We start from the raw sequence: 17,002 nt of genomic DNA on the forward strand, positions 1-17,002 counted from the left end.
CATTAACTAGATAATGTTTAAGGTTCTTTTTTACTGCAAGTCACCCCACTAAAGCAATAACTTTCCAGAGGTATGTTGCTCACTTAGTCTACTAAAAATAGATGAAAAGATAATTTTTGACATTGCAATCTAAACAAAATATGGTATTGGTTACGCGAGTCATGACAAGTATGGAAAACCATATGTGACCCATCACATCAAAACCGACCACTTCACGGCAGAAATGAAAATGGAGATTTAAACACTAGGATAAACTTGTTTTATAGCTTTAAAATCACACCTTACTTGTTGAAATCAGATACAGTAAAAATGATTTATGAGGCAAAACAAGCTCAAATTTCTTTTTATTTTCTTTATATTTTTTCATTTTCATTGCTAATGAAGCCAGCCAGAAGTGGTCGGTTTTGATGTGATGGGTCACATATGCTTGTGAAGTAACACCACTGTGAAGAGGGTAAATCATTTTGGTTCTCTTACAGCAAATACGTATTACCTGTGTTGTGTTTCACAAGATTGCATTATGTATTCATAACTTGCAATCCAATTTTAACTTTCACAATCAACAAGTTATAAACAATAGAAAATTAAAATAAATAATAACATTGTAATTTGAAGTACCAATTCTGGGCCATCCATTTGTATCAATTCATCTTTAGTTATATCCCAAGATATAACTTAAATGGACTGTATCAACCTGTGCTGAGTGAGTGGCTGCTTTGCTGTTGTGTAAAACCATGGAGCTGTAGCTGCAGCCATATAGAGATGCGGTTGGCTACCGGCCATGGAGGTGGCGGATGCTTTTAAATCAAAGTAAATGTACAATTTTTTATAGCCACCTTAAACCTGTGATATATAGGCATCTGCCTGGTGGCCTCGGCCACATAGTATATGGAGGTGGATACACAGCCATGCACACCCTCCCTCTAAGAGAACTATACATAAACCTGGCCCCTGATTGTACACACAGGTGTGTTTATAGTTATCACCTGACCTGCAGTGGCTTGAGAATATGATAAAACAAGAATGATAATGATAGAGACTCCATATCATATGGATTCAATCAGCATGATCTTGCACATCACAATTTGATTATTGTTTACACACAAACAAATCATAGCAGTTATTATAGTTAATTAGAACAAATGCATTTGTTGTAGGAAGTGTTACATAAATTCAAATGTACAGTATAACAAAAATGGATATAATGTTAACACCACTAGGTATGATTAGGAAAGAAATCCCATTTCAGATATCTATCACTTGGATAACAAAACAATGTAATTATCTGGGGTTACTGGTCTGTTGTAATGTGCAACCAAGTACTATGGATGCTGAGTTTGACTGGCAGCTGCCTTAGCCATGTCTGCTATACTTGTTACAGTTCTAATCATAGTAGGTGAGGTCTTAAATAATGGTTTACCTAATAATGAAGCTTGTTGCATATGCATGGGTACAGGTAGACGCATTCCAGGATGTGCTAGCATTATACGAGGTACACCATGTTGCATGGGCATAGGTAGTCCTGCTGCTGCTCCTGCAGCTGATAGTCCAGGTACAACTTGTCTCATGGCCAAACCTTGTGGTAGAACTTGTTGTACACCTGGAGTCAATTGTCGTGGGATGCCTGTTGGTGTTACTTGTCTTACTAATTGCATACCACCTGGTAACTGCATACCACCTGGTAACTGCATACCACCTGGTAATGCAGTACCTGCAGGAAGAGCTACACGTACAAGTCTTGGACCTGCAACGGCTAAACGTTGCCCACGAGCAGCTGCAATTGCATGGGCTACCGATACTGGAACCATATGAGGAGTTCCTGCAGCTGCTGCAGCATTTGCTGCATGTGCTGCACTAGCAGCAGCCATGGCTGGACTAACTTGGATTCGGACTGGAGTTTGTATAGGTGCTCCAGGCATTGAGACAGGTAGATGCATTGATGTCAATTGGAAAGGATTTCCTGGTATTGCCATTCCTGCAGGCACAGGAGTGCCTGCACGGATATGAGTTCCTGCAGGAATGGGCATTCCTGCTTGCACAGGTGTACCCGGTATATGAGATCCAGCAGCAGCCATATGATGTGCCTGTAATGCCATACCGGCTGGAATAGGGGTACCTGGTGGTAATTGAAAGCCAGCTGCAAGTTGCATACTAACAGGAATCTGCATTCCTTGTTGTGCATGCATACCTGATTGCAGTTGCATTCCTGCCATAGACATAGGAATACCCTGTACAGCCATACCTGCAGGTATAGGAGTACCTGCTGGAATAGGTATACCATGAACAAATCCTGCAGGAAGAGGAGATCCACACGGAATTGGAGACCCTGCTGGTGCCACAGGTGATCCTTCATGAGGGATTCCATGAACAGTGCCTGGTATTGGGGAAGATGCAGTTTGTCCTCCTTCACCATGATTAGGTGGTGGTGGTGGTTGAGCAAGTAATTCTCCTACAGGATGACCATGGGCATCTACCTGTACTTGGAAACCAGCAGCCTGTGCAGCACTAGGCAAATGTTCAACTGGAACATGTATTGGTTGACCATGTATGATAGGACCTGGGTGATTATGGAGTGGAGGTGGTTCACTTAAATCGGGTGTCAATGGTCCTGGCTGTGCCATCTGAGGATGTTCATGATGCATCATTTGATTCTGTACATGTAATCGAGCCTGTTCCTGCAACTCCCTGTATTTCTCCATTTCCTCTGGCTGAATGCTCATGTCAGATTTAGGTTGTGGTTCATCTGATTCCTTCTTTTCTTTCTTGGCAGGAGAATGATCTTCTTCCTCTGGCTCTGATTTAGCATCCTCTTGTGTTTCTTCTTTCTTTACAGGGGATGGAGTAGAATTCATTCTTTTCCTGGATGATGGTGGTTCAAAATCAAGTGCTGCTCTGTGGCCTTGCAGACCACCCGCAGCAGCTTTCTTAGGTGCATTCTTCGCATCAGGAACTTTGGGAACCTTAAAAACTCCTTTTTGTCCTGGCTTATTCTCCATTTCTGGTTTACCCCCTTTTCCAGGCTGAGAATTTCCACCACTATTTGGTTTCTTCCCATTTCCTTGGTTACTTGAGTTGCCATGGTTTCCAGAATTTCCACTATTACCCGAATTATTATTATTACCAGAGTTTCCTTGGTTTCCGTGACTATTTCCTGATCCTTGATTAGCATTACCACTCTGTTTGCCAGTTCCACCCGTACTCCCTCCACCCTGACCCTTTGAATCAGCTGCATTTGATATTGGTATACCAGCTGTCTGAGATTTCTCAATTACAAGACCACTTCCTGCTGGAATGTGAGATTTATCTTCTTTGGGCAAATTTTGTAACAAGTCTGTAACTTTTGCTTTAGGTCTACTCAATATTCCTGCACCAGATGGCTTATCACTACGCAAACTAGGATCTGAATTGCGGCTTTCTTGCAGGGCCTGTCGAACCCATTCTTTTAGATGAGAAGTACCACTGACTTCAGATTTTTTCTCAGGCAATTTTTTATCATCTCTGCTTCGATCCAAGTAACTACTTGAGCTCCTGTGACTAGGTGATCTACTTCTGGATCTTGATCTATCTCTTCTATAATAATTGCTTCTACTTGAACTCCGCCGATCTCTATCCGATGACCTCCTCGGGGATGCAGACCGACTTCTTCGACTGCTCGATCGTCGTCTAGATCTCTCATATTCTGCATCACTGTCTGAAGAATAGCTTCTAGATCTTCGGCTTCTTGATCTTCGACTTCTAGAGCGATGTCTGTCACCACTGTGAGAGCGATCTCTACTTCTGTCTCTGGAGCTGCGCCTCCTGTGACTTCTACTATCTCTGTGATAATCATCATCTGAGCTGTAATCATCGTGGTAACTCCTTTTTCTCCTATGCTTTCTATCTGAGCTTCTATTTCCATCACCTTCATAGTCAGAGTCAGAGTCTGTATGGTGTCGTTTACTTCTACTTTTGGATCGACTTTTGTGTCTTTTCTTCTCCTGTTTCTCATCATCACTATTATCTGCATGCTTATGTTTTCTACGCTTCCTTTTTGACTTCTTCCTTTTCTTACGCTTTTTGTGTTTCTTTTTACCATCTGATTTGACAGGATGCTCCCTCTTGTCACCAACTTCCTGGTCCTTGCCAGCAGGACAACCACCTTCTGCCTTTTCACCACTTTCTGTATTCTTTGATTCTTCATCACCAGCTGCCACACCTCCCTTCTTTCTTTTGAATTCAAAATACAAAGGATTTACACTGTATGACAGTTTTGGCTCAGTGGTTGTGTAACATATCATCTCCATAGGCCATGGTAATGTTGTCTTATTGTCCTTCCCTCGTACAGCTAAATATCCTTCTTCAACTTCTGCTAATGGAGGTGGTGGCTCTTCTTCTTCCTCTTCCTCTTCAGGATTTTCTGGAACACCATCACCATCTACAGGAGCTTTGTTATCATCTCCCTCGCTGCCGTCACTTCCTTTGGAAGCAAGGGTTGAGGCATTACCCGTATTCCCCGATTCCTGTTCTTTCGATCCTGCACTCCCAGTCCCCTGAGGACCATCAACCATGCTCGATTCTTCCGAGGTATTTGATGTTGATGATGAGGATGCAGCAGTCTTAGCACTACTTTCATTACTACCTGTTTTGCTTGTATTTAATTTATCTGTTTTGATTACATTTGAACTACCACTTTTAGTTGTATTTAAAGTTGTTTTATCATTCCCTTTTGCATTACCCTTTTCTCCATTCTTACTATCTTTAGCAGCCTTTGTAGGAGACTCACTGCTTTTACCATCTTTTTTGCTGGTACTAGCTGCATTACTTTTTATGTCCCCCTTGGAAATAGATGGCACACTCTTTTTTGCATTACCATCTTTTGATTCCACACTTGGTGTCTTGGCACCTTTTTTCTCAGGTTGCGAGTCTTTCTTAGCACTAACTTGTACTTTGGTTTCCGCCTTTGAGCTGGAGGGGGTATTAGATGAATTAGTTTCAGTTTTCTGCTGTTGCGCTGTAGATTTAGCTTTCCCTCGTGTTGTGATACTACTTTTAACAGGAGCAGGTTTCTTGTCCTGTTTTTTAGCACTAGCAGTACTTTTGGGATTTGATTTAACAGATTTGCCCGAAGGATTCTTCCCATTAGAAGATGTTTCTTTTGAGTTGACAGCTTTCTTCTTACCGTCCTTTTCATCTTTCTCACAACTTTCATCATCAGTATTACAACCTCCACTTTTCTGGCCATTACAAGTCCTGGATATTGTACCATTCTCATCACCTTTACCCTTCCCTGTTTTATCCCCATCAGTCATCTTATCGTTCTCTAGATCTTTTACAAGTTGCGAGAGGTTCACAATCTCTTTAGATTTCACAAAAGCTACAAGTTGTACATTAGCTTTGGCATTCGGGTAGTACTGGTTGAGTGGCTTCCTATTAATCTTAATCTTTCTGGATTTTCTTTCTTCCTTTCCTCCGTGATCTTTATCTTTGCCAACTGTCTGCTCCCCTTCATTTGACTCTCCATCCATTTCTAAATCCGGAACTTCAGCGCCAAACACAGATTTCTGCGATATCCTTGTTAGGGATTTCTTGGAGAAACTAAATGAGAATGTTTGTTTGCTAGCTAGTAAATCTGCTTCATCTTGATAAGTAGGTGATGCCTTGGATTGATTCTTGAAAGCAAGAAGTCGTTTTCGAGCACGTGATTTGCCTTTGGAATTGGAAGCATCACCTTTGCCATCTACAGCACCTGACTTTGACTTCTCTTGGTCATCATTTAACACAGGCCCATATTCAGTGATCTCTGCCATTGGTTTGGGATCATAGACATTTGGTGGTGGTACCTTGTGCATACCCCCAACAAGTTCTGCTTCTTCACTATTTGGCTGATCTGTTGTTGCCGTTGGAGGGACTGAATTAGTGGAGTTCTTTGGGGATTTACTGGAATTTGCACTGTAATGAAAGAAAAGAAAAAAAGAACTTGTGTAAAAGTTGTCATTCTTTGCAGCATTTCAGATGCAATCAGGGCACATGAACCCTCACGGGGGCACACCATCATAAGAATCCGCATATACAGTCCCGTAAAACGTAGAAATTGAGCTTATTTGTTTAATTTTTCAGCCAATATGTGTCTGAGATACATTTTTGATGCTACAATGTATATTAAATCTGGGATGGTTTTGATGAACTTAAGGGATCCGGAATGAGCGTTTTGACAGTGTTTTTTTTGTGGGACATAAGAGCACATCAGACATATCGAATTGCATTCTGATGTCTTTCTGATATCAAATAATTTTCATTTTTTGAAATTCACGAATTTTATGACAAATTATTAAAATTTGATATTTTTCACATTTTTGATATAAACAGTCCTTGAAGTAAATTTTATAAATCTAATGATATATTCTTAAAGTGTATGTAGCTGGGTTTTGGAAAAGCCGACGAAATCAATTGAAAATTTTGACCTTTCATATTGAAGATATGGATTTTTTCCCCAAAAGACCAATTTTCCCCTTAATTGCAGACAAAATTATTTAAATCTGTTCTTGTGGACTAATCGTGCAAATTATGTATCTATGTAAAATCCCAAGAATTGAGTTTTCAACACATTAGAAATCACACGATGGGGTAAAAGTTTCAAATTTGCAAAAAACACTGTCGATCCATGTGCAAAAAACAAATATATTAAGCTAAAGGATCCTCCTATAACCACACACAGTCTGATTGCTCATGTGATTTTTGAGAGGCTTTTTTGCATATTTCAATGCGAAGTTTAATGGTGGTGTGCCCCCTCACGTAACACGTTTGGACAAATCAGTTTGAATTAATGGACAGTGGAAATATCTAGAATATGCTATACCGTAAAAACTTGATAGTTAGCATATGTGCTTACTATCGAGCACTTTAAAAACATGCAAACATGAAGTGCCCCATCCACAAAAAGGGTAAAGGGTTTTGAGCAAATCATCGATACACATAGTTATATACGAACAAGTAAACCTGCAAATTTGTGTCTCAACCCCATTAGCTCAGTTGGTAAAGCACCAGACTTTGGTACAATTTCATGTTTTCAAAAGCGCTCGACAGTAAGCACATATGCTAACTATCAAGTTTTTACGGTATCTGTTTATGTCAAGAATAAAATCTTGAAAAGAATCACTGATTCCAGAATGATTCAAGTGACTAACAATAACAACAATTTCTCCTTTCCCCCAGATTTATCATTTTTATTAGTATGGGAGTTTCTAAGACAGACTTTCCGCAAGTCCTTAAACCTGGGTAAAAATGCTTTTGATCATATTGAGTCATTTATCATTTATCTTTACATCTTGTTTTATCATGAATATGATCTTGACAGTGACATGGAAGTTGTAGCCAATAATTCATTCCTTGATTGCCATTAATTGCCCTCAAGGTGGCCGTCTAAAACATTGCATAATGTAACTGTCATGCTGTATTACATCTAGCATTCCAAACAGAAGCACATTGCCCCCAATTGCTACCTTTCTGTCTGACAAACGGTTCAGAGCAAATACTTATTTGTGTGATCAATCTATCAATCAAAACAGATTTATGAGTCTACGATTTTGAAATAAATCATTGTATTTTGCATCATGTTAAACTTGATGATGCATGAATCTAGCTGTAAACTCCCCTTTCCTTGATCACAGACAAGACAAGGAATAGACATGGATACATGTATCATAAATTCTTTCCAAGTTGCCTGGTTAAAACAGGAATTATCCTGCAGTTTGGATTTGCACTTCAGTAGCTCTGACGGATGAGTTTGTTTTTCACCATGACCATGATGTTTACATAGAGACGTTAATATTTGACTTATAAATGTGATGCATACATTAATAAAACATAGACACCACTACCTCTAACAATTATAAAAAGTGACGAATTTTGCACAGAGTGTTATAGACTGGCAAGTCCATGTGATTCAGCTCATTGTAAACAGACCCAGCATGCAAGTTGTGATTAAAAATGCTAATATTTACAAATTTTAGAGAATATAATCTTGCTGTTTTGTACAGTGAGGAGTTGAAAAGTGACAGCTATGAATTAATTTAAAGTTGAGTTAGTCACCAAATGATCTGATCAGCACTGCCTACAATTGTGAGCCATTAACAACCCTACTTTTTCACTGATTATGCTTTGATCAGCACTAAATAGATAGAGACTACAGCAACTGTTACTACACCTGTGAAAGTCAACCCATTAAACTTGGGTTCATACCCGAGACATTGACATCTTTTTATGAGACTCTTGTTTGGAATTGATCAAAGTGTAGTGTAGAGTTTGTAGTCACTGATCTTTATCATTAAGCATGCAGGAAACCTTACTTTCACTTGGCTTTATTTGTATGTCCCACCCCCCCAGAGAGCCAGCCTTGTAAATCATTCATGTTGAGAAACATCAAGGGGTTTGACCAGGAAGTAGAGTGAATCCAACAGCAGTAGCATAAGCAATGACATGGCATATATATACCTACCTATTTTCAGCAGCCTGAGCTCTCTGCTCAGCCATCTCATGTAAACGCTTCAACTCCTTCTCCCTCTTCTTCTCTTCCTTCTTCATCTTGGATCCTGCATGACGACCATACTCACGAGCTTTCAGATCTTTAAGCCTCTGTATTTGAAAAGTGGTTATAAAGGAAATGATAAAGTATTTTGAATTATGTAAAGACAGTGGGGCACAATCCATGCAATGACACCAACATGTTATGCCTTTTGATCTGATGAGGGTAAGGTTACTTGTCATTTTGTAACTGGTTTCCTCATTAAGTAACTGTTCATTTAGTCAAAAACAGTGCCAATACAGTCTAAGGAAGTTAGATCCATGTTCCTTTCATGTAAATACTAAATCACATTATTGTTCTTTTCAAACAAGATCTGTACAATTTACCTCTACCTGTGCTACCTCATAAAGTACAGTAGTGTACAATATGCCAACATATACTGTGGCACATTACAATATTCAACAGACTTGATGTCCAAACAATTTTTGACATATAGAGACTTCACTTTATTTGTGACATAATCTGGTCCATGGAGGCCAAGGCAGTAAATTTGAAATTTGAGATAAGGCAAAAATATGGAGCAAAAAAAACCCCCAATAAAATACATCAGAAAATAGACAACTTCACAACTTTAGAACCAAGTATGCCCTTTGGTATTTTCAGTATATGATAGCCTAATGTTTGTATAAGGTAATAATTATAGTAACTCAATTTTCAAAAATGGATCCTTTGGCCTCCATGAACCAGATCAGGTCACATTTACCAACATATCAGAAAGGTCTTTATATTTATAAACATATTTAAAAAAAACCTTTGACGAAAATGACACTTCAGAATAACAAACCATTTGGGGACGAAATGCTGTCGTAAAGATTGAGCCGACTGATACATAGCAATGTGTGCACAGATCTACCCACCACCCACCTGGCTACCTACCTGTCTATGATGATGGTCATATGAGTTGATATGATTATCAAACTCTGTATGTTTATAGTACTGCTTGTCGCACAGCTCACAGTAAAAATTTGCCTTAAGGTCTGCCAGCGAGTCATCCTTGGCCTTTTCTTTCTCAGCATTCTCCTAAAAATATGATGCAAATAAAAAACAGAAAAACAAATGTTATTTGGGAAAGGTCATATTCTAGACTGCACAACAACGATAGCTATTTTTGGTTGTTGCTGAGCATTTTTACTGATGGGTATAAAATTCACCAATTATGAGCACAGCAAAAACTATATCCACTTGCGACATGTCGACATGAAAACATCAGCAGCACTATATAACCCAACATCACATCATTTAAGGATATTGGATTCCCCATGTATTATGTGGTAGCATTTTTCTACAAGGCAGTTGCCCCAGTATTTCCTACTCTACCAGATTGTGCAAAGGCGCGGTTGCCGTAGGCCTGGCAACATGTCAAACTTTATCTACAATAATGGTTATTAAAATCAAAAGCTAACAAGTTTATTAAATACTTTGTTATGCAACAAATAGCCTTTAATTCAAGCCCATTGTTCAACTTCCCACTTAATACATGTATGTAATTAATGAGACTGTTATTGTCTGTCTCAAAATCTATAGATAAGAACATTACTAGTAATGATAAGAAAGTCATATCCTTTTGCAAGATACATGAGAAAATCTGCAGTTATGTGATTTCCAAGTGTGTCTATCTCATCAATGAAGTCTGGGGATCATCGCTACCTAGATCCAACTGAGTCTGGGCCCATTGATCACTCCACATATCACAATACATTATAAATATTATTGATCTGAACCTGGATTTCAAACTTAATTTAGGGATTCAATCATGTTTCACCATTGTTCATCACTGATTAACAACGATGCGTCCACGTCGTCTGCGTGTTTACCTTTAAAGCTGCCCGAGCGAAGTAAACCACGCAGACGCGCCGGACGCGAGTTGTTAATCGGTGATGAACAACAGTGAAACATGATTGAATCCCTTTCAACAACAAAAACAAGCTAAAGATCGTATAATTCATATGATTATTTCATGAGGAATGTCAGTTAATCATTGACAGTCAGCCTTACAAAAAGATCGGTGATTTCTGTTGATATCAGCAACAAAACTGAATAAAACAGCAATCTTTATCCGATACTTCCAAAATACTGAATTCAACTTGTAAGCGTGATACGCAAAGAGATTCCAGACATGACGAATTTTACACGCTCACGCGTAATGCGGATGTGCGCTGGCGTTCGCGTATACGCTTACTGCAAAAGTGTTGATTCATCGCGGATTAACAACGGTTGGCTCCTGTACAAAAGTATAGGAAGAGTTGTTGAAATGTGTATCAGCCAACTGCTACACTCTGCCCTGCATTCAATTTCAACAAAACCAAGCAACAGGAAGTGCAATGTATGGGTCTTCCTGGAAATGCTTTAAGGGAGCCGCAATCATCCACAGTGTGTATGGGCTTTACCATTTCTTCAATACTAAAGTGAGACTTAATCTAGGTAGTAATACAATTGTAGCAAATGGGTTTGTTTTATTATTGTGCATGCCATTTTATTAAGCTAATAAGCTGTGCAACATCTGCCAGATGTTAAACCATCTCTTATTTTTAACAATAAATACATGAGTGGTTTTAACAATTTCTACAAAATGTATGTGTTCATCATGTTATCTTGATGCTTGTAGTAAAGCAGTTTTGCTGTAACGAGTCAATGCATGAATGCATGTGTTGTCTTACATGGACACATGTTTTTCAAATTACAGCCTGTGTGTTTAATTAAATTGCGAGAAAATACATGTTAGTAGTAAACTGTAATGCATGGAAGTCAGCCGGTCTTACAGATCACTGCCTTCTATTTCACACCATGCTCCCCCCCCCCCATGTGGATACATAGAAGCAACTCAACCTTGTATTAAAACAATATTGTAACATTGATTGTGTATGTTCTTGTTTTGGGTGTGTTTTAATGTAATGTTTTGTTTCCATATAAAACTTGAATTGCACGGTTCAGCTGCAATGCTTCCACCGTATGTCTCATTTCGGTGGTCAACCATTTGGGTGGTAACATAATCACCACATATGTGACTCCTCGCCACAACTGAGCCCGGATGTCGCCAGTGCCACTATTGAGATATGCTCCATCGAACTTAACAATAAACAATAGGAAAGAAAGGATTTATTGACTGTTTTATTGATTTTTCACTACTTAAATGTCAAGTACTATAGACATGATATACATCATTTTAAAGCTAATTTCAAGCAGAATATTTTGGTTGAATATCTCAAAAATGATGATTGGCGACATCCGGGCTCAGTTGTGGCGAGGAGTCACATATGTGTGGGGACCAAAAATCAATTGAAATACATATATATTTATTGAAATTTGCTGCAAAGAATAGCGGTCACTACCCTAACCATAATCTTCACTAATCCTAATCTTTAAATCATAACCCTAACCATGGCCTAAACCAAGCATTAACATAACAGTTACCATTTATTAAAATGTTAAATGTATTGTTTTCTCATTGCCATGACTTTGAAAAAATTATAGTTGGTCAGCTTGGGGAACAGTGTAATAATTAAATGATACAAGCCATTTAGTGACTAAAACTACCACCTGACCTACACAATATGCCATTGGTTAGCTTAAAATAGCAAACTTATCTGTTATTACTTCTTGAATGTCATGAATTGTATGCCCGTCTACACAGAACACCAGGCATTCATGAGGTGTACATAGACATAGACACAACACAATATTGTGCTGAAAGTAACATCCGCAACATGTGTTCAATGTTAGCATTTATAGAGTTTGTAGTCTTGATTCTAATTTCTGGTACAACTAATTTTGATATCCATTGTTTCAATTAAAGGCTGTGAAAACCATCAATATTCAAATTTTGGCACCTTTATTAGTCTCATACATGTGCTAACATAGCCTGCTCGTGGTTAAGCTGAAAGCTGTGAATTAAAGACAAAATAAGATGTTTTACATGAATCTGTAAAACTTATTGAAATGTATGAAAAACACAAAATTACATTTTAGTCTTACAACATACTTACTAGTCACCCGTAATTACAGAATTTGTTTTTGAAACATTAGGTCCATAACTTTCTGGAATCTATAGCAGTACTGGCCAGAGAAGATTTATGAGCAGTCCCATGATACAACTGAAACATCCGGGTACTTGAGAACCAGTCTAGTAATCACAGAGTTTCACACAATTGCTCACTATTGATTCCCGTTCCAAAGACATGATTTTCAAACACTCAAAATATGTCCAAAACTTGGGTCGATAAGCGTTTTGAGATGCCTGAAAAGAACATCGGTACCCTGTTCAAATGAGCTCTTTTTTGTTACTATCGACCCACATTTGAATGAGGAATAAAAGTCTGAAAGTACAAGATATCGGTATACAAAAAGTAAAAATTACAATTAAATGGACACAGCTGCCAACAGCTGTACGCGATGCGACCGATGTTGCGTATTTCAAAGTACAACGCAAACGTACGACCATGGATACAATAATGAAAATACTAACCAATCATGAGTGCGTTGGCAAGGTTGGATTCACTTCCGCGTTACGCACACGCGGCCGTTCATCACACATTGTACGCAGAGAATCATCAAGCTTTTGACAGCTGTATTCATTCAATTGAAATTTCTAGTAGACTGGTTCTCAAGTACCCGGATGTTTCAGTTGTATCATGGGACTGCTTATAAATCTTCTCTGAGTACTGGCTACTCAGGATGAGACATGCCAAAATTAATTGTCATGGTTAACATGCACCTGATCCCAAACTACTTTGAGATAGTTAATATAATGCTAATTTCTATCACCTTATATTTCTGCTTGAGTTCATCCGTTTCCTCTTTCTCCACTTCCAAGGTACGGCGATGGACAGTCGTCTCCTCTGCATGCTCCATCTGGACAAAGAAAAAAAATCGGAACCATAATAGTTTAATTACAGTATTCTGACTAACAAAAGTCAAAGAGGACATAGTGTTCTTACTAGCCATATTAATGCAATAACAGTAACCATTTTGGATATTTCATACCCATAGTTTCAGTCTGCCGATTTGGTGCTGTTTATGGCATAAACACAGAAGTGGGGTTCTGATTGGCTAATTGAATCATGTCATCCTCACATCGACACCTCATTCGCTGGTCAAGCTGCGTAGCATCACATTAGCTTGTCCTTTTTACATGATAATCAGAAAGAGCAGACGGACACTGCTAAAGGAATTTGCTGAATGCTATAGTAATGTATCAAGTGAATTTCATCTTTGTAATCCTATAATCCATTTTAGACATGCGTATTATATTATGTATGTGTATCATATTATGTATAATGACAATTCTAAATTTCTTCACCACTTAAAATGTTAGCTAGATCCCTATACATGGATCCTGGGTTCCTCTACCAGAAATCTGGTAATAGGTGTATACAGCTCAGGATTAATCCATCTCCTTTGTTATTGCAATACACATATTATATTGTGGGAAGGGTCAAATTGACTTGTGGTGGACAATCCACATATTGGTTTCTGCCTCATACTTGTACAAATAATCCAGCATAAGACTCATTCTCTATCATCAAATGTGTTTACTATGTCTGTAAGAACACCAATGTGACACTCCAAACTGAATCATAGTGGTGGATCTGAATACAAGCAAGAGAATTGAATATGTGGGAAACTAAGATATGCTGGTGAATGGAAGAACAAGATACATTGCATTGTGTGTGAAAATACAGCTTATTGATTAGAAAATGCCTGTCACTGCTGTGTTTGCCCTTTGCTAAAAAACATGAATCAATTTGGCTGATTTCATCTTAATTTACCTGCTTGAAATAACTTTGTGGCTTCTACCGTATTTGAATATAGACCTTTTTCCCTCTATCCCACAATGCACTATTCCAGGGGGGTATGACGTAGCTCATTAACCTCATAGATCGTGTACTAAATGCATCCGATGGTCTTTAAAAATTCTTTGCTAGGCCTTTGCAATTATTTTGTCTTAATATGGGCATACTGATTCATATATGCGGATTATCGTAAAGGCCATCGATGTTACTAATTATGCAATTATTGAATACACGAATGATGCAGTTACGGAGCGATGCAGAACATCTGTTAACTAGATTTTATGTTCAAACACTTTCTGATTTTTTTTAACATCTCATGTTTATAAAAATGAATAACATGTAAGTCTAATCCTATACGGATGGTTCTGACAAAATATCACTGAAATGTCCCGTACATTTTGTTTTTCACCATTAGGTCTATAAAATGTATACAGTTTTCTATTTTCAATAGCAGGAAAGCTTTTTTTGGAAAGTGAGGACACCATAATGTCCATCAACACCTTTGGCATAGAAATGTTGTTTTTTCAATCCCCGAAAGGTATTAGTGATCATTTTGTCACTAATTGCCATTTTATGCAAAATGATTATCGGGCATATATTCCTTTTTAACAAAGTAATTATAAGTCAAGAAAGGCAAATCTTAGGGGAGGGGTAAATAATATACTTCATTCACGCTTGTAATAAAACATCGTCTGAAGAATATGTCATAACTTGTACTTTTCCCATCAATAGATGATGAATTTTACTAATTTCATCAAATTACCCCCACTTGGGTCATTGGAATGAGTGCATGATGGGAAATTAAACATTATCCAAACTTACTCTGAGGGAAAAACATTTTGTCTATACACTATGTAAAGTAAATTTCTTACACTACATGTATGATAATTGCAACAAATATGGGAACATGTGATAACACAGCTACATCAAGTAGCGCAACAATGTTGAACAGCTTGTAACACAGGTCACTTAACCAATTGAGGAGTGTGTAAGAGCAACAAATTTGAGGCCTCTAGGTGAACACTGTATTAATATTTTCATCAACATTTTGTACCTAATGTAACACATGGGTACAATGATTTCAAAGGCTAAAATTATGTACTAAATGTTAATCTTTTTGGCTAAAAGTGGTCTAAAACTAAAAATTCTTTCCAGTTCAGCGAATTAAAAGAAAGTTCCAACCTACACCATATTTTTTTTTTGTGCCAATTAACTTTGAAAAGGGTTAAATTAAAAAATATTATGTTTAATTTAATTTTGATTTTATGTATTCAAAACAGGAAATGATTTAGTGAGTCTTTGACCACCCTTGATCCTTGTACTTATTAGCTAAAAAAAAATACATCCCAAAATTAATTTATTCCTAACCTTTTATGTTACGCTTTATCAATCAAACACTTTCTGAGAATGTTGTTTTCTAAAAATTAAAATGCTCATGTCATGTTTTATTTATAATTTCAAAATGAATAACATGTAGTCTAATCCTATACCTGAGATGGTTCTGACTTAACAATGAAAAGAAATGTCAATTACAATTTTGCTTTATTACGTATTCTATTATTACATAGTCATAGTAGTGGCACAACTCTTAATTAGATTCTCTATTCTTCATAATAGCAGCTTTTAAATCGAACAGCTTCAGGAAAGGAGTGAGGAAGATAATTTAAATGAATACATCAACACCTTTGGTATGCTAACTTTAGAATGTTCCACCATGTGGTATTTTTCAATCGTGACAAGCATACAAATTAACACATTTTGTCACTAATTGCTTAATTTTATGCAAAAATTACTTAATCATCCCTCAGGCATATATTCCTTGATTCTAACAAAGTAATTAAATAAGTCAAGAAAGCTTGTAATAAATCATCGGTCTGAAGAATATGTCATTATGTATTTGTAAGGTTCCACTTTTCCTCATCAATATGTAATTATAGTAGAATTTTACTAATTTCATCAAATTATTGCTTGATGAACGCACTTACTTACCAAAAAACAGTATGCCTCATGGTGGAGGCAATAATTTGCCCCAAGTTTGGTGTCATTTACTTGTATTTACTCAAAATCATTATCAAAGCTCATGTTCTAATTAAGAATGCCAATTTTATGATCTAGCTGTGTGGCAACTGCCATATCAGTAGTAATATTAGTATAATCGTAAATCCCTCCTTTCTACAGGAGCACCATAGGGCATATCAGTAGTAATATTAGTATAATTGTAAATCCCTCCTTTCTACAGGAGCACCATAGGGCACTTTAACCCAATTTTGAAGGTTTTTTTCATGAAAATTGATGACACCAAAAGCATGACAATATCTTCTTGTTTGATGGAAATTTATAACATGAATTGAGAAGAACAAGATTTGGAAATATGCAACATCACCACTTTTTTTTGGGGGGGGGGGAGTTCAAAATGCATGGCCATATATAAATAACTACAGAAAATAGCATGAAGCAAGAGCAATGCCCAAGGATTTTGCGATTAATTTTAGTCGGAACAAAGTACTGAGCAGTACATATCTATTCTTGGCTGTATTTTGCTATCAATTCTGAGTTATATGAACTTGGTTAATGCTAATCAGATGGATACTGCACACTAGAAGACTATGTGAGTGGAATAATATGCAAGAGTCCTGACGATGAGATCCCTCCA

At 37.5% G+C, this 17,002-nt stretch overlaps 1 protein-coding gene across 10 annotated transcripts in view; it reads right to left on the reverse strand.

Moving 5' to 3' along the window:
• Positions 1–668: 668 nt before the first annotated feature.
• The window catches only part of LOC140146373 (uncharacterized), a 179,521-nt gene continuing 163,187 nt past the window's right edge, over positions 669–17,002 (reverse strand). For all 10 annotated transcript variants that reach the window (XM_072168203.1, XM_072168249.1, XM_072168226.1 and 7 more), the window contains 4 exons: positions 13,322–13,408; positions 9,437–9,580; positions 8,474–8,610; positions 669–5,928 (listed from right to left, as the gene is read on the reverse strand). In XM_072168203.1, the coding sequence (XP_072024304.1) occupies positions 1,323–5,928; positions 8,474–8,610; positions 9,437–9,580; positions 13,322–13,408 (4,974 nt within the window). In that variant the 3' untranslated portion in view covers positions 669–1,322. The remainder of the gene's footprint in view (positions 5,929–8,473; positions 8,611–9,436; positions 9,581–13,321; positions 13,409–17,002) is intronic.

Source organism: Amphiura filiformis, chromosome 1, assembly GCF_039555335.1.
Source record: "Amphiura filiformis chromosome 1, Afil_fr2py, whole genome shotgun sequence".
Classification (NCBI taxonomy): Eukaryota; Metazoa; Echinodermata; class Ophiuroidea; order Amphilepidida; family Amphiuridae; genus Amphiura; species Amphiura filiformis.